The 24,436-nt window shown below is 42.6% G+C and overlaps 1 protein-coding gene across 2 annotated transcripts in view; it reads left to right on the forward strand.

Moving 5' to 3' along the window:
- AKAP10 (A-kinase anchoring protein 10) overlaps positions 4,051–24,436 on the forward strand; it is a 45,539-nt gene continuing 25,153 nt past the window's right edge. The window contains exons 1-5 of one of the 2 annotated variants that reach the window (XM_018064727.1): positions 4,051–4,336; positions 12,505–12,552; positions 14,345–14,527; positions 16,266–16,802; positions 23,685–23,783. In XM_018064727.1, the coding sequence (XP_017920216.1) occupies positions 4,249–4,336; positions 12,505–12,552; positions 14,345–14,527; positions 16,266–16,802; positions 23,685–23,783 (955 nt within the window). In that variant the 5' untranslated portion in view covers positions 4,051–4,248. The remainder of the gene's footprint in view (positions 4,337–12,504; positions 12,553–14,344; positions 14,528–16,265; positions 16,803–23,684; positions 23,784–24,436) is intronic. The other variant, XM_018064728.1, reaches the window with a different exon arrangement.

Consider the following 24,436-nt stretch of genomic DNA (forward strand, 5'->3'; position numbering starts at 1 on the left):
TCTGGATGTTCTGCAGAACATCCCACTGGGGCACTGATGATGACATCATGCTATCTACAGCCAGTGAGCAAGAAATTGCAGGTACTCTAGATGCCCTGGTAAGACACATACACGCCAGGTGAGATCTAAGCCCTACAAAGATTCAGGGGCCTGCCATGCTGGTGAAAATTTTAAACCTGTTAGACATTTGTGTTGAAAATAATTTAACTTGCCCAAAGGAAAGTCTGACCTTAACCTTGGGCTGCTGGGAAGTCATCTCTTGCCCTTGGAATATCGTGTCTGATAGGAGTGGTCTGTTTTGTTTGGCCTGCAGCCAGCCATATAATAACAACATGATTCAACATAGGGACTTTGGGTCATGTGATATCAGTGTGATCTCTTGAGGATCTGAAGACAGATCAGCCACAAGGGCAATAACCATGCTTATGTGATGGAACCCCCCCCAAAAAGCTTTCAACATCAAGGCTTAGGTAAGCTCCCCTCATTGGCAGTCCTCCATGAATATCATTATAATTCAAAGCCGGAAAGCCATGCTGTCCGACCCCATGGGGACAGGACAAACCAGAGCTCTGTGTCTGGTACCTCCCTGGATTCTGCCCTTGGCATTTTTTCCCCTTGGTTGAGCCTAGTCTGCATCCTTTAGCAGTAATAAACTACAACTGTGAGCATGTAACAGCTTTCAGTGAGTTTTACAAATCCTTCTAGCAAGTTATCAAACCGAAGGGTGGTCTTGGAGACCCCCAAACTTGTATTTGGTGTCGTAAGGTAGGGTGAGCTGATGTGGACTCTGCCCCCTCACATTACTTTCATAATGTTATCATTATATGTTTATTTACATTTGTCCATATATTTACCACTTTTTTGCTCTTTATAATGTCTTACATCTCAGAGTTTACATCTGATATCACTTTCTTTTGGCCTGATGCAAATTCTTTATAGAGTATTCTTTTGTTATTATTATGACTGTATTTTTATTTATTTATTTTCGGCTGCACTGGGTCTTCATTGCTGCACACGTGCTTTTGAGTTATAGCCAGCGGGGGCTACTCTCTAGTTGTGGTGTTCAGGCTTCTCATTGCAGTGGCTTCTATTGTTCCAGAGCACAGGCTCTAGGCCCAAGGTCTTCAGTAGCTGCAGCTCGTGAGTTCAATAGTTGGGGTCCAACATCTGTCCCCTGCATTGGCAGGCAAACTCGTATCCACGGTGCCACCAGCGAAGCCCAAGAGTATTTTAAGTTATATCAGTATATGTTCTGAATTTCTGCTTCTTTAAAAGGTATGAGGAGTTTTCTTTTCCTGTAAGAGAAAACACTTCATTTGATTACTGTCCATGATGTTATAAATGCTTGATATAGACAGTTACATGCGTTTGAATATTTGTTGCAGAACAGTTCACTCGATTAAGAGTATTTGTTTGACTTCGCTGGGTCTTCCCTGCTGTGAGCAGGTTTAGTTGGACTGAGGCAAGTGGGATCTTAGTTCCCCGACCAGGGATTGGACCCACATCCCCTGCGTTGGAAGGCAAATTCTTAACCACTGGACCACCAGGGAAGTCCTCTGTAAGTAGTATTTGTCATAGAAGATTGATTTTATGCACTGGCTTTGTGATAATTAACTTGCTGATTTTACCTCACTGGCTTGTTGTAATTAATACAACTGGTATAAAAAGCCTGTGAGAGTTCTCTTAAAATTAAGAACATAATGAAAGAGATTCCTTCCAGTAAAACTCAATTTTGTTTCACAAAAATTAAATTTGTTTTATGTGTAAATTAAAGTGGCTGTAACAAATTAACTTAGAAATGCAATGCAAAGTATCAATTTGTCACAACTGGGCATTTGGGCCAGTGGAATTTTCTTGTTTATTTCTATATTCTTGTTTTATTTTAACTCTGTTCCTATGTGGATCATCGCATTCCAGAAGATTAAATGATAATACTCTTAAAGCTTCCCTAAGCCTATAAACACTTTAAGGGGTGATGATTCAGAAGGCATCTGCTCTGCTGAATAGCATTCATCCCCTTATGCTTGCCCAATAAATAGAGATCTTAACTAGAACATGGGATAAATGGGAATTAGCAGCAGGTTAGGTGGGTGGGGGAGACAGGAGGAAGTGCTACAAGCAGATTTTTGGAGTCTGAGGGACAGTGACTGAAATACTGCCCCTAACCCTTACTAGCCTTGTGATCCTGGGTGGGTTTCATTGAGCCTCTGAGTTATCATCTGTAAATTGGGGGTAATGATGTTAGCCACCTCACAGGGTCTTTGGTAGGGAAGAAGGAGAAGGATTGGTGAGACTGTGATTATACATCACTTAGACCCTTGAGAGCACATGATAAGCACTTTATAAATAACGACTGGTATTATTAACTGACTGGGATGCTTTCTGGTCTCGGGAATAAAATTGGCAGAATTTTGGCCTCCAGAGCAGATATCACACTGGAAGGCGCGACACGACCCAGCTCTTTACGTTGATTCTGTGTTGGAGAAAAGAGGAAGGAGATTTAGAGGGACTGGAGCGCTATCCCTACATCCCTCACGCTCCCCTCCCAGAGATACTGGAGGCATGCCTTGCACTCCTCGACTTGGACTCCCGAGAAAGGGCGCCGCACTTCCTTGCTTGGAGTGCAGCCGCCTCGCCCTCAGACTCCTGCTGGAAGTCCCTCATCGCTTACACCGACCAAGCCGGGAACCCAGAGACCCACCCCCACCCCACAGGCCCTGGACGTCAGCCCAACTCCCCTTCCCGGAAAAGGGGGGCAGGACCCCGGGTTTCACCCACCACAGACCTTTGAGAGTGATTCCCCTGCGCCAGGCTGGGGTCAGCGCCCTTCTGATCAGTGGGGGAGCCGCTTGAACCCCTTGAAGACTCCGCGGTCAGACAGAGGTCCATTCCTAGCACCTGCTCAGGTCAGGGAGGACACACTCGGACGCCCGGAGACGCGGCAGCCTCTTGCTCCTGCCCGGACACTGTCCTTACCCAGGAAGAGGCTTGACCTTGGCTCTGGAGCCGACTCTTTAGGTCTGATGTCCCACACACTTCGCCTCTGGTTAGGCCGTGACCTTGGGCAGGTTCTCTCTGCGCCTGGTTCTCCCACCGACTCCCCAAGAGTCGTCATGTGTCCGGAGAGTTTGGCACCTGCGCATTGACCTTTCCATACGTGTCCGCTGTCGTTACCGCACACGCCCCTGTGGTTTGGTCGCTCAGTCGTGTCTGACTTTGCGACCCCACCCACTGTAGCCCGCCTGGCTCCTCTGTCCATGGGATTCTCCGGGCAAGAATACTGGAGTGGGTTGCCATGCCCTCCTCCAGGGGATTTTCCCCACTCAGGGACCAAACCCAAACAAATCTATTAACCTGCTCTAATTATATTGTGACTAGACCCCGGGTTCTAGTCTCAACACCGACACCCTGAATAACCTTGGACCAGCTGCCTCTTCTCTCTGGACCTCCGTTGCTCTGCCCATCACTTGATGGACTTCACTGACTGAAAAACCCATTTATTGATTTGCTACTTTTTTCCAGGCTCCTCCATCGCACACGAGCGAGGCTACTGGGATTCCCAGTTCTGTGGGAGAGGCCCCAAGGGTGGGAGGTTCGTCTCTGCTTCTAGGGTCGAGAGAGGTCAGAGGTTTCTAGGAAAATGGCATTTGAAGGAGGTTGGAAGGATGCTCCTTGGAGTCCGCCCGGTAAATACTGGCGAGGTTTTTATGTTGCTGTCCTTTCAGAGCTGATCGCGTCTTGTAATAAGCCCAACGCACCTCCTCCACGGCCGAAGTCGCGGGGACAGATGGTGCCTCGAGCCTGCATCCTAGGACCCAGTCTGCATCCCGAGATCCACGCCAGGGTCCGATCCCTGGGAGCGCGGGGAGCGGGCCACACTCGGCCGGGTCAGGGGCTTGCCAGGGGCCACCCTCGCACCGCCCAGGAACAGGAGAGGCGCGGGATCCAGGGCCGGGCGCAGGTAGCGCGCGCGTCCCGTGGGCGGCGCGGGCGCGGGCCCCACCGCGGGAGGAGGCCCAGCCGCGGGAGGAGGCGAGGAGGCGTGGCGGGGGGCGGGGTCGGCGCGCGGCCTCCCGTGAAGCCCCGCGCGGCGAAGGACCGGAACTCCGGGCGGGCGGCTTGGTAACATGGCGTCGGGAGCTTCCCGCGCGTCTCGAGGAGGCTGCGGGGCCCACACCCGGAAGACGAGTCTCTTTTCTGGCTAGCGCGGCGGCCGCTGCGGACCCGGAAGTCCGGGCCGGTTGCTGAATGAAGGGAGCCGGGCCCTCCCCGCGGCAATCCCCCCGCGCCCTCCGCCCCGACCCGGGCCCCGCCATGTCCTTCTTCCGGCGGAAAGGTAGCGAGGGGCGCGGGGCCGGGCTTGGGGCGGCGGGCGGCGGGCCCTCGGGCAGCGAGGCCTTCCCTTCCGCGAGGTCGGACGGCCTGCGCGCCGGGCTGGCGGGCTTGTGGGAGGGAGCTGGGCCTCCTCGCGGGCGAACGCCGGCCGGTCCCGAAGTGTGTGCCGGGACCCGCTTGGGGCATGCCTTCTGCAGACACACAGCTTTTCGCAGGGGGTGGGGTGGGGGTGGTGCGTTTATAACAGAAAATGGAAATGTATTACGGAAGTCTCGGACTTTTCAGAATACCTAGGGGTTTGTGTCTAAAAGCAACACGTGAAAAAATTGTCTTCTTCAACGAGTGCTGTTTTCCAGTTTCCCCTTTATGGGGGGAGGGGGGTTCTGCTGTTGCTAAAATGACATGACATAACTTACGGCTAGAAGTTCCCTAATGAAGAGTCCTTTTGATGACTTAGCAAGTTTACTTGCTACTGGAATCCTAACTTTATAGACAAACTGCTTATATTGATATTTCTGGTTTTCAGTAGTAGTAGCTGCCCAGTTTTTTGAGTAGAGGCAACTTCCTTTTGAGTTTGGGTAAGGTTATTGGCATTTCGTTATGAGTATGTATCCAGGATGGACGAGTGTGGGTCTTTTGGGATGATAGTGATACTTGTCTCGATTCTTGTTGCTTCAGGGAAAATTTCCCAGACAAATACAGGTTTGGGGAAAGCACTGAACTAAATCAGACTTGGGTTTATGTGACAGCTCTGCTACTAAGTCTGTCATCTGGGACAGAAAAATGTTGACCCACTTTCCTCTCAGCTGAGACTTCGATGATTCCTAAAGACCCCATTCAACTCTATAAAGAATTCCTTTTAAGTACACACGGAGTTTTAGTAACTGATGCCATGTGATCAGTGAATGAAACCATGATGAATGAATGAAAACCACTCTGAATGAATGAAAGTGGTAAAATGGTACAAGGAAGCTGTGTTGGTAAGGTACTTTGGTATGGTTGATAGCTCTCTAATTTGTTTGACAGTGTTGAAATGATTGGTTTGGGTTTTTTTTTTAGGGTAAGGAGTGTTCTACATATAATGGTATAATGAGGCAAATTGCAGGTTGCACATAGCCTGTTGTCTATTTATTCAGCAAATACTTTTGAATGTCTCCTCGTTGCCAGGCACTGTGCTAGGCCCTCAGTATTGAGCACTGCACAAGACAAAATCCGTATTTCCAGGGAGCTTGTTGTCTGCTGGCGTAGACAATAAACCTCTCTCTCTCTGTTTACAAATTGAATAAAGAGTTATGAAAGAGAGAGGTTGAGAGAAGAGATATTTCGATTTGATGTTAGTCAAAGGCCTCAGCAGACAACCTTGAAACTTAGAGCTGAAGAAACAGCAAGAGGTAATGTATAGAGGCCAGGGAAGAGCATTCCAGGCACAGGGAATAGTGTTCAAAGGCTGGGTGGCAAGAGTTTGGTGTCCTTCAAGACAGAAAAGAAGCCCACTGTGACTGCAGTTCAGAGAGGTACACAAGGATCAGATGATTCAGAGCTTTGTAGGTCACGGCAAGGTGTTATTCCAAGTGCAGAGACAATATTTTAAAATTTTAAAGAGGAGTGATTTGATCTCATTTTGCTTTGTAAAGATCATTCTAGATGTTTTTTGGAGACTGTAGCAAGAATAGAAACTGGAGATGGTCCTATTTAGGGCTCCCATCCAGTTTCTAAATACCATTTTTAAATACCACCTATCTGCCGATGACTCCCAGATTTACGTCTCCAGCTTGGATTTTCTTGCCTGAATCCAGACTCCATATCCAGCTGTTGGTCCACTTTTTACCTCTACGCAATAGTCGTCTGGGCTTTCCAGGTGGCTCAGCAGTGAAGAATCCACCTGCAGTGCAGGAGATATGGATTCAGTCCCTGGGTCAGGAAGATCCCCTGGAGGAGGAAATGGCAACCTACGCCAGTATTCTTGCCTGGGAAAGCTCATGGACAGAGGAGCCTGGTGGGCTACAGTCCCTGGGGTTGCAAAGAGTCAGATGTGACTGCGTGAGTAAACGACAACAACAAACAACAGTAGGTGTCTAGGAGGTCAACTGATAAACAACTTCCTGTATCTAAAATTTCACTTTAGATTTAACCTTCCTTCATCTGTTTTTCAGTATCTTGATAAATTGCCTTTCTGGCCTTTTAATTGCTCAGGCCAAAACTTTAGTATTTTCTTCAACCTTTTTCTCTCCTATTCTATATCTGATCCATCAGCAAATCTTTTAGGTCAACCCCAGAATATAGCCCAAATCCAGTCACTTCTCACCATCCCTGACTGTGAACACCCTGGCATCTCTATTTAGTTTGGGTGGTTAATGAAGTCCTCTGAGGGGTTGTCATTCAGATCTCAGCTTAAATGTCAAGAGGAAGCCGGTTTTATGAAGATCAAAGAAACAGCGTTATTTTGCTTTAGGCTTCAATTTGGTTTCCCTTCCTCCATTTTTGATCCCCCTGTGTGTTTTCAAACTGCATTATACCACACCTCTGTTCAGATGCCCTCAGTGGTTTCCTGTACATGGCCCTACGTAATCTAGGTCCTGTTTCTCCTCTGTGTTCATCTGCTCCCTTTCTCCAGCACTCTTCCATGTATGTTGGCCACCTTGTTAAATACATTCCCACCTCAGGGCCTTTGCACTTGTTCCCTCTGGCTGGAAACCTCTTCCTACAGATGCAAGCCTATTTTCTTCCCCCTTCTCCTGCAGGGTTTTGATTAATTGACATCTTAGTGAAGGGTTCTCTGACCAGCCTGCTGAAGATTGCAGCCCCCAGCCCCTGCACTCCCTTCCTGTGGCTCTGGTTTGTTTGTTTGTTTGTTTGTTTTCTGTAGCGTTTATCACCATCTGCTGACTCGTGTTTTATTAGGAAGGAAGCTTACTTTTGTTCATGGCCGTACCCTCAAGTCTAGATCAGTGCTTGGGATATAGTTAGGAATTTAGTAAATATCTGTTGAGTAAGTGAATGAGAGTAAGGAATATTCCAAAAGGTAATAAATGATGTGCAGGGAATTTAAACAATGATACAGGAGCAGCTTACCAGGTGGCAGTTTGTATTTGAATAAAGAGGGAAGGCTTGTCTGGGAAGATGGTATTTAAACTGAGGTCTACATGAGGAAAGAGCCAGCCTTGTAAAGGTAAAAGGAACTGTATTCTTGCTGGAGGGAACTGGTAGTACAAATGTCCTGGGGTTAGGAACGAGCTGGTTTTGTTCCAGGATGGAGAGAAGGCTGCAGCTTAAGGACGGAGAGAAGAGGGCATTGGGGCGGTCTTGGAGATAGAGAAATCATGGCTTGAGTAAGTAACTGGAGTGAAGGAAAACTGGGAAAGCTGTGGAAAATTCAGAGCTTGGGGTAGGAAGAATCCAGAGTTCTTCAGTTGTTGTGAGTCCATGTGGATCTGTCAAGGAGGCAGTTGGATGTACTAGTCTGTAGTTCTGAAAAGAGCATCAGAACTTGAGTTCTCTATCTGAATTTAAAAGTATTTTGCATAAATAATGATTAAAGACATAGGACTGGGTGAGATTATCTAGGGAAGACATACAATATATGAATTAGTTAGGTTGAAAGGCTAAGCTTCCATGACAGAGAGACACAACGAGTACAATCGCTCAAACAAGATTGGCCTTTATTTCTCTCTGTGTAACAGTCCAGTTCCCTGGTCATCGGGTGGCTTTCCTTCCTGACCATTCAGGGATCATTTTCCTGCTGTTGTCTTATTCCTCTTTCTCTTAAGGTATATTGCATGTTATAAAGCCAGGTCATAGCCCCTTTTGTCAGCTTTCTGACCCATAATAAGGGAAAAGAGAAGCTTTGGCCAGAAATGGCAAATACTGCTCCTGTTCATGTTTAATTGCTGAGAACCTAGTCATGTGGTCCCAGCTAACTTAAGGGCTTTGGGAAATGGAGAGAAGCTAGCCAACTGTGTGCCAGGCTACAGCTCTCTTGCTCAGAAGGGAAGAATGAGTTCAGTGGGAGATAGCATATCCTGCCATACTATAGACAAGGAGAGAGCGCTGGAGTTAATTGAGCTTTTAGAAGTTAAGTTGAGGAACATGAGCCGTTGGCAAAGGAGACTTGAAAAGAAAATGCGAAGTGATACAGGAGTGGAGTGTCTTGAAAGCTAAGAGAAGATAGTATTTCAAAAAGTAGGGAGTATTGTATTTAATGACACTTACAAGGTTGAGGTAAATAGAAATAGCAGTTCATTTTGATAACATGGAAGTAATTGATGACTTTTATAAATGTAGCGTCAGTGAAACGGTTGAGGGGAGAATGTGAACTGGGGAAAGTAAAAAGAATAACCAAGAAAATTTGCAGTTAAGAGGGAAAAACAAGGCCAATAACTGAAAGGGGCCTTTAGGATAAGGGTTGTTTTTTGTTGTTATTTTTAAAATAAAAGATGCTCAGCTTGTTTGTCGGCTGATAGAAAGAACTCAGTAGAGACAGAGAAAATGATACAGGAAAGAAATGTTACTTGCAGGAGTGGAGTTCTTAGGAGTTGAGATTAAAGCCTGACTGTATCAAGATTTAATTAGGATATGCTGTGGAGAAGGCAATGGCACCCTACTCCAGTACTCCTGCCTGGAAAATCCTATGGGAGGAGGAGCCTGGTAGGCTGCAGTCCATGGGGTCGTGAAGAGTCAGACACGACTGAGCGACTTCACTTTCACTTTTCACTTTCATGAGTTGGAGAAAGAAATGGCAACTCACTCCAGTGTTCTTGCCTGGAGAATCCCAGGGACGGGGGAGCCTGGTGGGCTGCTGTCTGTGGGGTCGCACAGAGTCGGACACGACTGAAGCAACTTAGCAGCAGCAGCAGCAGCTGCTGGAAATGGCAGTTGGTACAACCACTTGTTTAAAACCTTCAAACAATGCTATGTATTGCTTGCTGCTGGTGCTAAGTCACTTCAGTCATGTCTGACTCTGTGCGACTCCATAGACAGCAGCCCACCAGGCTCCCCTGTCCCTGGGATTCTCCAGGCAAGAACACTGGAGTAGGTTGCCATTTCCTTCTCTCATATATTGCTTATGAATACATAAATATGGTAAATAGTAAAAGTGTGGATGGAAACCTTAAACATTCACTTTCTGAAATTGTTTCTCTAGGGAGAAAGGGAATGAGGTCACAGAGGGACTTTAGTTGTACCTGCAATGTTTTATTTCCTTTAAAAATTTTTCTGAAGCAAATATGGTATAATGCTAAGATTTGCTAAACCTGCCTTGCCTCTGTTTTAAATGTTTCATAATAATTTTAAAAAATACAAGAAGAGTCAGTAGTGCAAAATAAGGTGGTAGAAATAAATGACAATGAATGTAAATAAAGTCTCACTGGCTAAAAATCTAGTAAAAGTCCATTGAAAGGTGGATTAAAAAGTAATGACTTGGGTTGGATAATAATAAAAAACCCAGCTATTTACCAGAAACACAACAAAAACATAAAGACATAGAGAAGTTGAAAATAAATGGATTCAAAGAGAAGAAAGCTTGTGAAGTATTTGAAATACTTTAAAGCGTAAAATACTATTTTTAAAAAAGTCTGTAAAGTATGGTATAATGAATAGAATACTAGGAAGATAAAATTCTGAACTGGTTTGTACCTAAAATCAGTCTCAAAATACATAAAGTAAAATAAACAGAATTACTAGGAGAAGTCAACGGGTGTGTAGTTGTAATTGAGTTTTAAGAAAATTCTTTTTTGGAAATAAAGAATAGTAATCACAATAAACAAATGAATGACCTGGACAATAAAGAGATGGTTATTTTCATATTGGTTTCCTAACCTATACTGTTTAAATGTTAAAAAGAGCATAGGAAACTTAAAAGGATGAGAATATAGATCAGGGTTATACAGACAAAAAGAAAACTAACATAGTCTTCACAAGAGCACGCACATAAAAAAAATGGAAAAGTTTTGCAAGGGAAAGGGAACAAGAGTCATTATTCATAGATAATATGATTGTGTACACGGAAAGTTTAAGAAAATTTACACATATAGCATTAGAATAAGTATTTGAAACTCAGTTGTATCCCTGTAGTCAGTAAAAATAAAAGACTGAAATGTCTATGGAGTTTACAAAATACAAGTGGACCTAAAAGGAGACCCAAATAAGTAGAGGTATACTATGTTCATAATAGAAAGACTCAATACCAGAAAGATGTGAGCTCTCTCCAAGATTGATCAAGTCAATGCTTAATGTTTAAAAAGAAATTACCATGAGGGTTTTAGGATCAGGACAAGTAGGTCCTACAATTAATATGAAAGATAGTTTTGAAAAAAGAGTATGATGGAGGGCTTGGCTCTGGCAGAGCCTATTACATAGTTAGTAATTACAGCAGTAGGCCCAGAAACAGACCCACGTATGTATGGGAACATAGTATGTAAAAAGTTCCTATTCATTTGGGAAAGATTGGACTAATCAGTAAATTGTGTTTATTATCCCACTGCCCCCCCCCCGAAAAAAAAGAAAAATTAAGACTTCCTCATTATGCACATCAGGAGGTCAGCAAACTTTCTGTAAAAAAAACAGATAGTAATATTTTAGGCTGAGAAGGGTATTTGGTCTGCGTCACTCTCCTCTATCCTCGTAGCCATAGACTATACAGAAACACTATGAAAAACTGGTGGTGGGCTGGACTTGGCCCTTGGGCTGTAGTTTGCTATCCCTTATAGTACAGAAATAAATGCCAGGTGAGTTGGAGCCCAGAATTTGAAAAAACAAAGTTTGAAATCATACAGAAGAAAATACAGGGGTAAGAAATAAGACTTAGGAAAATTCAATCCACATAATGTAAGTTTGACAACATCAAAATTTAAAGTTTGCATACAATAAAATATACCTCTAAGGTACTTGGTGGTGGAACCAGTTGTTCTTAGAAGTGGTTTGGAGGTGATCCAGAGACAGTGTGGAAGATGACTCCCAGAGTTTTGACCTGAGAAGCTAGTGGGCAGTGGAATCATTTATGAGAGGAGAAAAAGATTGATTTAGGAGCAGGTTTGGGGAAAGATGGTATGTCCCATTTAGGCAGTGGAGTTATGGAAGATGGGAGAAAGGTAGTTAACTATGAATTTGAGATCAAAAAGTACTCAGACTAGAGAGAGTACTTTGGGAGTTACAGCATGTCTGTGGTATTGAAAGCCTGAAGAATAGCTGAGATCAGCAAGGAAGTACATATGTACGTGGAGTGGAGAGAAGGGGGGCCAATCTTGTCCCTGAGAAACTCCCAGCTGGCGGAGAAGTCGGCCAGGGATAAGCTGAGAAGGAGCCCCTGGAAAACAAGGAGTGGGGTTTCACGGAAGCCATGCCAAATTCACGTTTCAAGAGGGAGATGGAGTCAGTTGGCAGATGCAGCTGAGGCGGCTGCAAACCCCAGTCACCCCAGCACGGGGATGGGTACTGAGAGGCGTCGCGGGGAATGTACATGTTGAGTTCTGGTGTATGGAGTAGGAGGTGCCTCTAAGACACTCATTTGCACACGTTATCTTAATCACACAGTCATTCTGCAGGCTTTTAACCAAGGGTGTTAGTTGCTCAGTCGTGCCCAACTCTTTGCGACCCCATGGACTGCAGCCCACCAGGCTCCTCTGTCCGTGGGATTTTCCAGGCAAGAATGCTGGACTAGGTTGCCATTTCCTTCTCCAGGGGATCTTCCCGACCCAGGGATCGAACCCAGGTCTCCTGCACTGCAGGCAGATTCTTTACTGACTGAGCTACAAGGGAAGCCCTAACCAAGGGTAGAAGAGTGATTTCTCTGGTCTCACAGACCAAAGTTGGAATCCTGCCTGTTGAAATGACTCTTTACTAGCTCATAAGAATGACCAGGTTTTGTACATCAAGGAAATTGAGACCCCGAGAATTAAAGTAACTGGTCCAGGATCACATGGGAGAGCCCAAATTTGAACCTAGGTGTCCTGACCTCATCTCTCCTTAATCACTCAGCCTTCTTGATCAAATGCCATTTAGAGGTCACTTCTAAGGGAAACTTCCCCTGACAGCTGCCCTGCCGTGCTCCAGGACGGCTTGCCCTTTTGTGTAGAACTTTGTACACACTCACCTATTGGAATAGAGCTGGCCTGAGTTTTAGCGGAGGGGGCATTTGGCTGAAGAAGTTGATCATGCTGCCCTCCTCTCTTCCAGTGAAAAGCAAAGAGCAGGAGAAGACCCCAGATGTCAAGTCAGTCAAAGGTGAGTCTGCGCTTCGCAGTTATGAGCTCTTTAATCCTGTTGCATTCTCCCTTTTTGTTGGTCGTCTCTGCCTTCTTTTATAATTACTCATGATTGTGACTTATTTCCCTGTTAGTTGATGTATCTTTCAACACCCAGCATATGCTAGGCTTTTACTGAGCATTCATTGGCTGTCCTGGTGATTCCAGGGAACCAGTGTCCTCCTTGCTAATCACACATTTCAGTGATTCCCTAAAAGCAATTGATTGACTTTATTTTAAAAAACTAAAAGCAGAAAATACTCTTTACTGAGCAGTCTGACCACTGACTTATAAAGCCTGGTTTTCTGAGGTTTATCTGGGATCTGGATGCTTACTGTTTTCACTTTATTACTTTGAACGAATGGCCCTAATTTAAAATTTATTCAGAGTTCTTTATTGGAATCAATATATTGTCCTTATTTGTAGGTAAGAGCCTGCTTTTTTTAAGACTGTGATCTTGGCTGTAGTTTTGACTAGTTTCATTATGTCAATGTACAAAAATTTTGGAATGGGAAAATTGTAATGAAAATTACATCCATGTCCATGGTATATAATTTTCATAGATGTAATTTATTTATACAAATACTGTAGATTGATATTCTTTAGATTTTTCTTTTAAATGTTTGCATGTTGTGTGGCTAGCATTAACTCCACATGCTCAATTTGTGAGAGGGACACTGATTATAATTTAAGAGATTTGTAAGATTAGGGAATAAGTAGGGTACCTCACAGCCTTATTCTCTGCTTGTTTCTGATAATTTAAAGTCAATTGGATTCCGTGTGGGTTCAGTGCAATAAACCAAAACCTCTTAAAGACCTTTCATGAGAGTCTTCTGATATTTGGGTGGAATAAGTGGGATGAGTGGAATTTTAATTCAGCTGTAGCAATTAATTCATAGGGTTACTTTGACCATGTGAATTTGATGAGTTCCCCTTTATCCTGAAGTCAACAGAATATTAATATTTCTTTAGGCTACAAAAGAAAATATATTTTGTGAATTTTTAAGTGTGCTTTATCTTTAAGCAGCTTGAACTTCGATCAGTTTTTATTAGATGGTGAAATTTTGTTACTCAGTTAAGTAAAATAAGCATACTTATTTTGTTACTCAGTTAAAAAGTAAAAAGTAAACAGAATTGTGTTACTCAGTTAAAAAATAAAATAAGCAATACTGAAGAGTGTTGTTCTAATTCTTTTGATAATCTAAAATTTTATTTTGGAATTTAATTTGTCACTTGCCAGCAAGCTAGGATTAAGAAATTGAAAAAGGTCCATATTTCGAGATGTTTGCTGCCTTTGGTACGCTGCTGCTGCTGCTGCTAAGTCACTTCAGTCGTGTCCGACTCTGTGTGACCCCAGAGATGGCAGCCCACCAGGCTCCCCTGTCCCTGGGATTCTCCAGGCAAGAACACTGGAGTAGGTTGCCATTTCCTTCTCCAATGCATGAAAGTGAAAAGTGAAAGTGAAGTTGCTCAGTCGTGTTGGACTCCTAGAGGTTCTCAAAGAGAACTTTCTCAGAGAAAGATCTCTCTTCTAAGTTCTACTTTTGGCACAGTATTTTGAGAGTTATATGTAAGTAATAGGGAGTTTCTTTCCAATTTTCTGCTGCTTGGTTAATTGACCTTTTCCGTAAGAATTTTTTGTTGAGTGTATATGCTTACTCAAGAGAGGTGTTACAAAATCTAATTTTAAAAGTTCCTTAAAGCCCTTTTAGGAGACAGTTTTAGACTATCAAATTGTGTTTAATTTTTAACAATTTTTTGAAAAATTATAGCTTCAATATCCGTACATTCCCCACAAAAAAGCACTAAAAATCATGCCTTGCTGGAGGCTGCGGGACCAAGTCATGTTGCAATCAATGCCATTTCTGCCAACATGGACTCCTTTTCAAGTAGCAGGACCGCAACACTTAAGAAACAGCCCAGCCACATGGAGGCCGCTCACTTTGGGGACCTGGGTGAGTGACTTTCAGTTTTTGTTAACTTCTAGGAGGAGGGATTTGAGTATAAAGTGTGAAGTTCCTGCCAGAGGATACTGACCCATATTGCCTGGGACTTTGAAAAAAAAATGTTTAAACTGGACCAACAGCTAGTGTAATGGATGGCTCCATATTGTCCTTCTGTAAATATAAAAAGCATGCCCAGTAGAATAATGGGCCATTTCCAGAAGAAGAAATACATTTGGCCACTGAATGTGTGAAAAGGATGCCTCACTGCGCTAATACTCAGTGCAGTGCGAATTAAAATAATGAGTTTATGTTCTTCCAACACATTAGCAAGTATTTAAAGCTTGATAATTGGAATGTTAATGTAGATGCAGAGAAATAGCCACTCCTATTTACACATAGCAGCTTGGATGAATCTCAAGGGAATTATATTGAGAGACAATATATATTGAGAGACAATATATTCAAGACGGTTCTTGAAATGACACAATGATAGACATGAAGAACAGGTAGATGAGTATTGGCCAATGGTTAGGGATGGCAGCTGGTTATAAAAGGCCTCACAAAGGGATCCTTGTGTCACTGGAGCTGTTCTCTGTGTTGATGTTTATACAAGTCTACTCACATGATAGAAACACGGAGAACTAAATGCGCATACAGTGAGTACTGGTGAAACTGGGGAAGTCTGGATAAGACGGATAAATTGTGTCAGTGTCTTAGTGTGATCTTGATACCCCAGGGGAGCCTGGGCATGTGTATGTTAGTCGCTCAGTTGTGTCCGAACTTTGTGACCCCACGGACTGCAGCCCGCCAGGCTCCTCTGTCCGTGGAATTCTCCAGGCAAGAATACTGGAGTGGGTTGCCATTTCCTTCTCCAAGACTGGGTAAAGGGTACTTAAAATTAAGTCTTTCAGAGGCTCAAGATTTCCTGAAGTTCCCTTAAGAGATGTTGACAACAATGGACTAGTTAACACTGAAGTCAGGACAGTCAGCAGGGGTGGTACATGAGGTGCTTCAGAAGAAACTACAAAGGGTGAAGAAAAGCCCTTTTGAAAAACAGATGAGGCCCTCAGTTAATTTTATAAAAATGAGTCTCTCTGTGTCGTGCTGTGAAAGTTAATATTTTCTTAGTTTTTTCTTTCTTCTAATAATTAGCTTGTGTTTATAGTCATAACCTAAATTTAGTTAAATGTGAAATAAACTTTGTTTTATTAACTTTGGTTTTATTTTTCAAGATAAAATCCCAGATCTAACTATTCTGTTATAAATGAGGCTAAGAGTTCATAACATCTTTCTAGCTATATCCACAATTTTTCTTCAGGATAAGGTCCTAGAAATAGAGTTACTGGATTGAAAATTACCCTGATAGCTAAGACTTTGCTGTCTGTTACTGAATCCTCCAAAAAGATTTTGTCATTTAACGTTTTTCATCATCTGTTTTGCTATGCCCTTGTTAGTTCTTGTAATTTTTTTAAAATCCATCTTTCAGTTTGATAGGCAAAAATGGTATGTATTAATTTGCTTTTCTGAGATTTTTAATGAGATTGAACTTTTAAAATATTTTTATTGGTCTTACTTTCCTTTGGAACTGGTATTATAAGATTTTCTTCCCTTAAGAATTTACATGATTTGAATTGCCATGAAAAGAGATACGAGGATTAATCGAGTAACAAAGACCCTTCTAATAATTTAAATAAGCTTTAGCGGGTTGTTATCTGTTATTGAACTGCTGACTCTTTTCTTCCATTAGGCAGATCTTGTCTGGACTACCAGACTCAGGAGGCCAAATCAAGTCTTTCAAAGACCCTTGAGCAAGTCTTGCATGACACCGTGGTCCTCCCTTACTTCATTCAGTTCATGGAACTTCGGAGAATGGAGCATTTGGTTAAGTTTTGGTTGGAGGCTGAAAGTTTTCACTCCACAACTTGGTCCCGAATAAGAGCGCACAGTCTGAACACGGTGAAGCAGAGCTCATTGGCTGAACCTGTCTCTCCATCTAAAAAGCCTGAAACCACAGCAGCTTTTGTAACTGAGTCTCTTAACAGGAGGTTGGAGGATTCTGGCTCAGCCCAGCTGGAAGGAATTGACTTAAATAATAGAACTAGCAACTCCCAGAACCACTTGCTTTCCCAGGAGAGTGATAGTGCCCATTCGCTCCACCTGGAGACAGCCAGGACAGGAACTCATCGGGGCTCCCTGGAAACCCAGGAGTCCTCCAGGCTCACGGTAGCCAGTAGAAGTAGTCCATCTTCTCCACTGAAGGAATTATCAGGAAAATTAATGAAAAGTAAGTGTGTGGTTTGTCTCTCTTTATCCTGTTTCTGTTTTTACAATCTATTTAGGGGCTTCCCTGGTGGTCCAGTGGCTAAGATTGCAGAAACCAAATGCAGGGGGCCTGGGTCTGATCCCTGGCTGAGGAGCTCAAGATCCCTCCCACATGCTACAATAAGATCTGTTGCAGCCAAATAGATAAAAATAAATATATTTTTAAAAATCTACTTACAAAGTGGAACTTGAATGGGGATTAAAAGGGTTAGAGTAATTTTCTCCCAAATTTAGGAGTTTTAGAATAGGATTGTGTATGAAAAAAGAACAGAAGGGCCGACCCCCTAAGAAAAAGAAATAAGAATTAACAAATGAAGAAGGGTCCAGGGTTTTGAAATCAAATCCTTATCCAGAAAGGCTAATGTCAACCTCAGTCTTAGTTTTCTTGCTCTTTTACTGAACTTTCAGGTAAAGTTATTTGTTAATCGACAGCAGGCAGCATTAATCAGGTTCTGTGTCAGGGGCTTTACTTGAATTTCACGGAGTAGTCACAGCAGCCCTGTGAGGTAGGCAGTCACCCCGTTTTACATGTGAGGAAGCCATGGCTTGGGAAGGTCGGGGAGCCTGCCAGGTCGTACACCAGGCAGGACCTGCACTTCAAGTCCTGGCATCTGGACTGTGGCTCCTCTTTTCTTTTTTCTTCTCTATTAGCTTGAAAGCTACACACTTCATTTTTCAGTTATCCTGGAATTCTGACTAAACAGCTTCCAACCCACTGTCATCATCTCCTCTTTCATCTTCTCTCTTTTTTTTTCCTACTAAGCCTTTATTAAGGCAGTTTTTTTTGTTTGTTTTGTTTTTTTTTTTAAGGTTCACAGCAAAATTGAAGGGAAGCTACAGGTATTTCCTATACAACCTTTGCCCCTGAACATGCATCGACTTCCCCATCATCAACATCCCCACCAGAGGGAAACACTTGTTACAACCAGTGAACTTACCTGGGGGCATCACAATTACCCAGAGTTTACTTTCGCATTTACGCCTGGTGTTAACCTGTTTTGTGAGTTTGGGGAAGTGTATAACCACTTGTAACCATCATTGTGGTAGCAGGCAGAGCATTTTCACTGCCCTAAAAACCTGTGTGCTCTACCGGTTTATATACCCACTCGTTTCACTCTGGCCACCACTGATCTTTTTCCTGTCTCCATAGTTTTGCATTTTCTGTGATGTCACATACTTAGAATCGTGTAGTATGTAGCTTTTTCAGATTGGTGGTAACATCTTCAGATCTTTAAGTTAGTTGATTCTTAAAATGGATCTAAACTGCTCTTGAATCAGTCTTTTAAAGTGTTATTTTAATCTAAAAGTTAGCAAATTCTTCCATTTCTAGAAATATTTTTCTTCAGGTTTGCCTGGTCATTTTTTAGTTTCTTGTTCCTTTATCCCTCTGTCCTACTTTTGACCCCATTTTTTATTTGTTTAAATTTATTAAACACGTACTCAGTATCTCATAACCCCAGTGCCTATAGCTTTTGTGTATCTGATTCAGGGTTTGTTTCTGCAGGTTCACACTTCTGGTAGGCTGTGGTTTTAGTGGGTTTTGGCTGTGAATACATATGTCTTTGAGTTTTATCTTTGGTAATTCTTCAGGGACTCTAATTAGATTAGGTTCTTTTTGAGTGTCTTTGCATTTGCTTTTGCCAGGCATCCAGGACCCACTTCATTGCTACCCTGGTATCACTGAAAACTAAGTTTCTATCTTGCGGGGGGAGGGGTGGGTGTCTAAGTTTCAGTCTTGGGGTGGGGGTGGGTGGGTGGATGGGTGTGTGTGTGTGTGTGTGTGTGTGTGTGTGTGTGTGTGTGTTTTCAGGCCCTGCCTCTTTGGGCCTTCTGTGTGTGTCTCTGTGTGCCCTCTAGGGCTGTGTGTGTGTGTGTGTCTGCCCTCTAGGGCTGTGTGTGGGGGGGGGGGGCGCCTTCTGTGTGTGTGTGTGCGCGCCCTCTAGGGCTGTGTGTGTGTGTGTGTGTGTTTCAGGCCCTGCCTCTTAGGGCCTTCCGTGTGTGTGTGTGTGTGTGTGTGTGTGTGTGTGTGTTTGTTTCAGGCCCTGCCCTCTTAGGGCCTTGTGTCTCTGTGTGTCGCTCAGTCTTGTCCAGCTCTTTAAGACACCATGGACTGTATACTCTTAGGGCCTTCTGCCGGGTTTAGGTCTAATTTCTACCCTGTTTGGGTCCCGGGCAGCTGTCCTTGAAAGTACAAGCCTCGTGTCTCATGAGGGTTGTGGGCTTTCTCGGGTAAATGCCCTCTCTCTCTCGTGCTTTTGCCCATCTTGATTTGGACTGGCTCCTACAGTCCACAGTTCCTTATCTGCAGTTGAGAAATCCAGAAAGCTTTGCCTATCACAAGTTATTTTTTAAATGAACAGAAGTTGACCTGAAAGGGTATAAGCTTATTATAGCTCATAGTTGATATGAATAGCATCGTGAACATGGTTGTCTCACATGCTGCTGGGGAATTAAAGTGGTGTAACTTTGTAGTGAGTCTTAAAATTGGGTAGTTTGAGTCCTCCAAGTTTGTTCTTTTTCAAAGTTGTTTTTTCTGTTCTAGGTTCTTATATATTTTATATAAATTTTAGAATAAGCTTGTCTATATCTACAAGAAACCCTGCTGAGATTTTAATTAATTAATTGGAGGGTAATTACAATATGGTTTGGTTTTGGCCATACATCAACATGAATCAGCCATGGGTGCACGTATGTTTCCCTGTCCTGAACCCCCCTCCCACCCAACTCCCCACCCCATCCCTCTGGGTTGTCCCAGAGCACCAGCTTTGAGTGCTCTGCTTCATGTATCAAACTGGCAGTGGTCATCTGTTTTACATATAGTGATATACATGTTTCAATGCTATTCTCTCATAGCATCCCACCCTCGCCTTCTCCCACAGAGTCCAAAAGTCTGTTCCTTACATCTGTGTTTCTTTTGTTGCCTTGCATATAGGATCATCATTACCATCTTTCTAAATTCCATATATATGCATTAATATACTGTATTGATGTTTCTCTTTAACTCACAATGCGGTAAGATTAGATGTCAGCTACAGGGAAAAAACTATAAAAAACACAAACATATGGAGGCTAAACAGCACGCTTCTGAATAACCAGCAGATCACAGAGGAAATCAAAATATGCATAGAAACAAATGAAAATGAAAGCACGACAACCCAAAACCTATGGGATTGAGTAAAAGCAGTGCTAAGAGGGAGGTTCATAACAATACAAGCCTGCCTCAAGAAACAAGAGAAACATCAAATAAGCTACTTAACTTTACACCTGCTGAGATTTTTTTATTGGAATTGCATTCAACCTACAGGTCAGTTTGGAGAGAATTTACGTTCTTAACTGTATTGAGTCTTAAAACCCACAGATTGAATCTGCTCCATTTACCTACCTCTTTGATCGCTCTCTTTTGCGTTGTATGGTTTTCAGTGTACAGATCCTTAATGTTTTGTTATTCCCCCTTTTCTGGTACTATTGCAAATAGTATGTTTAAAAAGTTTTTGTTTCCATAGTTTTTTTATTGCTAGTATATAGAAATATGATTGACTTTTATATGTTGACCTTCTGTTCTGTGGCCCTAATTTACTCATTATTTCTAGGAGCTTTTGTGTAGATTGCCTGAGATTCTTGTCTTCTCCCTGATCTTAGAAAGCACTCAGGCTTTCACCATAAAGTGTGAGGTTAGCTATGGGATTTTGTAAATGCCCTTTATCAGGTTGATGAAGCTCCCTTCTCTTAAAAGTTTACTGAGAGTTGTTTAAAAGATTACAGATAATTGTTTAAATCATGAATGGTGTTGAATTTTCTCAAATGTTTTTTCTGTGTCATTTAATATGACCATGTGGTTTTCCTTCTTTTGTCTGAGGGATTATATTGATTAAAAAAAAAAATACTGAATAAGCTTGCATTCCCAGAGTAAGCCTCATTTGCTTGTGGTGTATTAGTCTGTTTATGCTGCTGGACTTGATTTTCTAATATTTTGTCAAGCATTTTTGCACCTGTATTTATGATGGATATTGGTCTGTAGTCTTCTTACACTGCTTTTGTCCAGTTTTGGTATCAGTAATTCTGGCCATGTAAAATGAGTTGTCATTTCATGGAAAACAGCTGGCAGTGTTGTTCCCCAGTGATAAAATGTAAGTTTTCAAGTGAGACGTCGAATTTGAAGAACTTCCGTTCACTACCGCATGCTTTGACAGCTTTAAGGAGTGTTCTGAAAAGATCATTGGTGATATTAATCCTGTGATTTCTTTTTTTATACTGTATGATGCAATTTATCAACATTTGTAAGATCTTCATAAGTTAGTGAACCAATATTTTTTAAAATACTTGAAAATATATGATACTATAAAAGCACTCATTAGTTAAAAACTCTTTAAACATGGTACATAGACCAGTAGATTCTAATGTAACAGACTATAACCAGTTTATTAATTTGGTTTCTGATTCTACATTCTGATTAACTTTTAAGAAACTACCACTTTTCAAGTTTTGGATATAGTATCAAAGAAGAATGCTTCCCAGGTGGCACAGTGGTAAAGAATCTGCCTGCCAATACAGGAGACACGGGTTCAATCCCTGAATCCAGAAGATCCTCTGAAGGAGGAAATGGCAACCTACCCAGTATTCTTGCCTGGAAAATCCCATGGACAGAAGAGCCTGGGGGGGGGGCATAGTCCTTGGGGTTATGACTGAGTACACACAAGGAGGATCAAAGAAGAATATAACCACAGTTACTTCGGAAAGCTCTCTGAGGCCAGATATTCTTGATATAAAGAAAACCATTTCTCTGTTCACACCAAAGCAGTGTCTGTCCAAAATCAAGCAGTTCTCCATTCTCATTGGATTGTAACCTAGTGTCCATTCTCACACTACCAGGAGTTAGTGCTGACCCTGCAGGTTAAAGGCTCAGTTCACAGCAGTGTCCCCCACTTCAGATGCCTATCATGGGTCCCAGGTTGTCACCTGTACGTCAGATTCCCACTACCTCTTCCTCTTTTGTTAATTTGCTGTCAAGGCTCAAAGAACTTAGGGGAACACATTATATATGTTTAGTGATGTAAAAGGATATTATAAAGGAGGAAAATGAGCTTCCAGATGAAGAGATCCATGGGGTGAAATCCAGAAGGATCCCAAGTGCAGGAGCTTCTGTCTCTGTGGGGTTGGGGCGATCTCCCCTCTGGCACGTGGACACATTCATGTACCCAGAAGCTCTCTGAGCTGCTTCATTTAGGGTTTTTATGGTGTCATCACGTAAGCACGATTGATTAAATCATTAGCTGTTGGTGATTGGCTTGATGGTCCACAACCCCCTCCACCCTCCCTGGAGGTTGGGGAGTGGGGCTGGAGTTCTTGTTCCTTCTCTGGCAACCAGCTCCCTCTCTGCACAAGTCACTTTGTGTCCATAAACTTTTCCTGTGGTTGAAAGAGCTGTATTATGATTAACAAATGATGTTCCTCTGGCCCCTACTGTAACTCAGGAAGCTGCAAGGGTTTTAGGAACTCTGTGCCAGGAACCAGGACAGAAATTGTACATACACACATGTATACGCATAGGCTTCCCTTGTGGCTTGGATGGTAAAGCATCTGCCTACAATGCAGGAGACCCTGGATTGGGATGATCCCCTGGAGAAAGAAGTAGCAACCCACTCCTCTGTTCTTGCCTGGAGAATCCCATGGACAGAGGAGCCTGGCAGGCTGCAGTCCATAAGGTCATGACTGTGCAACTAACACAACAACACACACACACTATATATATATATATATACACACACACAATAACATATATAATATACATACATTTCTTCTCATATCCTGATAGCACTATGTACATTTGACCCAAATAAAAAAGCTCAACAGATTGAATGCCAAAGCAGATATGAGAATCTTAACAGTTTGCTATCAAGAAAACTAAGAGTTGCAAAAATATAAAATGACACCCTCTTATTAATTTTTTCAGTTTGGGAAATAGTTTTTTTTTTTTAGGTGGTGTTTATGTTTTTTAACAGATTTAATGTTGTTCATTTAAACTGGATAATTTTTTCTCATCTTAATTTTCAATACCTTACTATCTATAGGTAAAACTCAGATAAATGGAAGCTCAGTAATTTTTAAGATTGCAAAGTCCCAAGACAGAAAGTCTGAGACTCACTGTTTGAACCTTCCAGGGTTGTTGAAGGTCAGATGAATGTATTCTTGAATGTGAAATTTGGTTAAATACTTTCAACATGCTGCTGCTAACTCGCTTCAGTCGTGTCCGACTCTGTGTGACCCCATAGATGATGGCAGCCCACCAGGCTCCCCCATCCCTGGGATTCTCCAGGCAAGAACACTGGAGTGGGTTGCCATTTCCTTCTCCAGTGCATGAAAGTGAAAAGTGAAAGTGCAGTTGCTCAGTCGTGTCCGACTCCTAGCGACCCCATGGACTGCAGCCTACCAGGCTCCTCCGTCCACGGGATTTGCCAGGCAAAAGTACTGGAGTGAGTTGTCATTGCCTTCTCCGATTTTCAGCATGGATTTGTAAATAACTTGAGCCCCCTGTGTGTAAATCCTTCAGGTTCCAACTTTGGAGAGGAGATATGGAAAGAGGGTGTGTGAGAATAAGTATTTGCTGTTTCTCATGAGCTTGTTAGCTGCAGGAAGGGCAAGGGGCTCCCTCATAACTCCTCTGCTCCACCAACCAAAGGATGTAAAAGCAATTTTGTGACAGAGGCTTGTTTTGTCCTAAGTTTATTTACTTGTGTATTTGTGTGTATGCTTGGGTCCACAGCAAAGCCTTGCTGTTGGTGAATATGTTCCATTACTGGTACAAGTTGCTTTTTGGTTTTGAAATTGTCGCTGTCTTCCCTTGCAGGTATAGAGCAGGATGCAGTGAATACTTTTACCAAATACATATCTCCAGATGCTGCTAAACCGATACCAATTACAGAAGCAATGAGAAATGACATCATAGGTAAGCAGTGCTTGAAGCTATGGCCAAAAAAAAAAGCCTGTTTTTGGTTATTGGGAGAATTTTTCATGAATATGAAATTCAGCATCTCCCTTCCATGTCTTGTTTTCAGTGTACATTATTGTATCTGACTGTTGCTCACTTAAAAAGTTTCGCTCTTATTCATTATTATTAGTTTTTTATTTGAAAAATAGTAGCATATGTTTGCTTGAGTACTTACTGTGTCCCAGACAATATTCTAAGCACTTCCCCTGAACAAACTCTTATAATCTTCTAAAGAACCTTTTAGCATAAATAGTTATTATTTTATAAGTGAGGAAGCACAGAGAAGGTAACAGCTGCCAGTGCACACCTGCTGTCTATAACATTTGTGCTTGATAAGGCTCAGGCATGGCAGAGTTAGGCTTTGAAACCAGACCCTACCTGGTAGGCTATTTGGCAGTGTTTTTCAGGCTACAGATTAGGACCAGTCTCCTCTTAGGTCTTCACCACCACCACCCCCACTTCCAAAAAAAGACTAGAAAAATCAAAGTGCTTCACAGTAGTAAAGGCAAACAAACAGCACTTCTGAAAATTGTTTCTTTTTTCCATCGTGCATAGGTACATAAATTTTTCTGTCGGTCGTAATTTTTTAAATGTTTGAAAGCTTTTACTAT

This window comes from Capra hircus, chromosome 19, assembly GCF_001704415.2.
Source record: "Capra hircus breed San Clemente chromosome 19, ASM170441v1, whole genome shotgun sequence".
Classification (NCBI taxonomy): Eukaryota; Metazoa; Chordata; class Mammalia; order Artiodactyla; family Bovidae; genus Capra; species Capra hircus.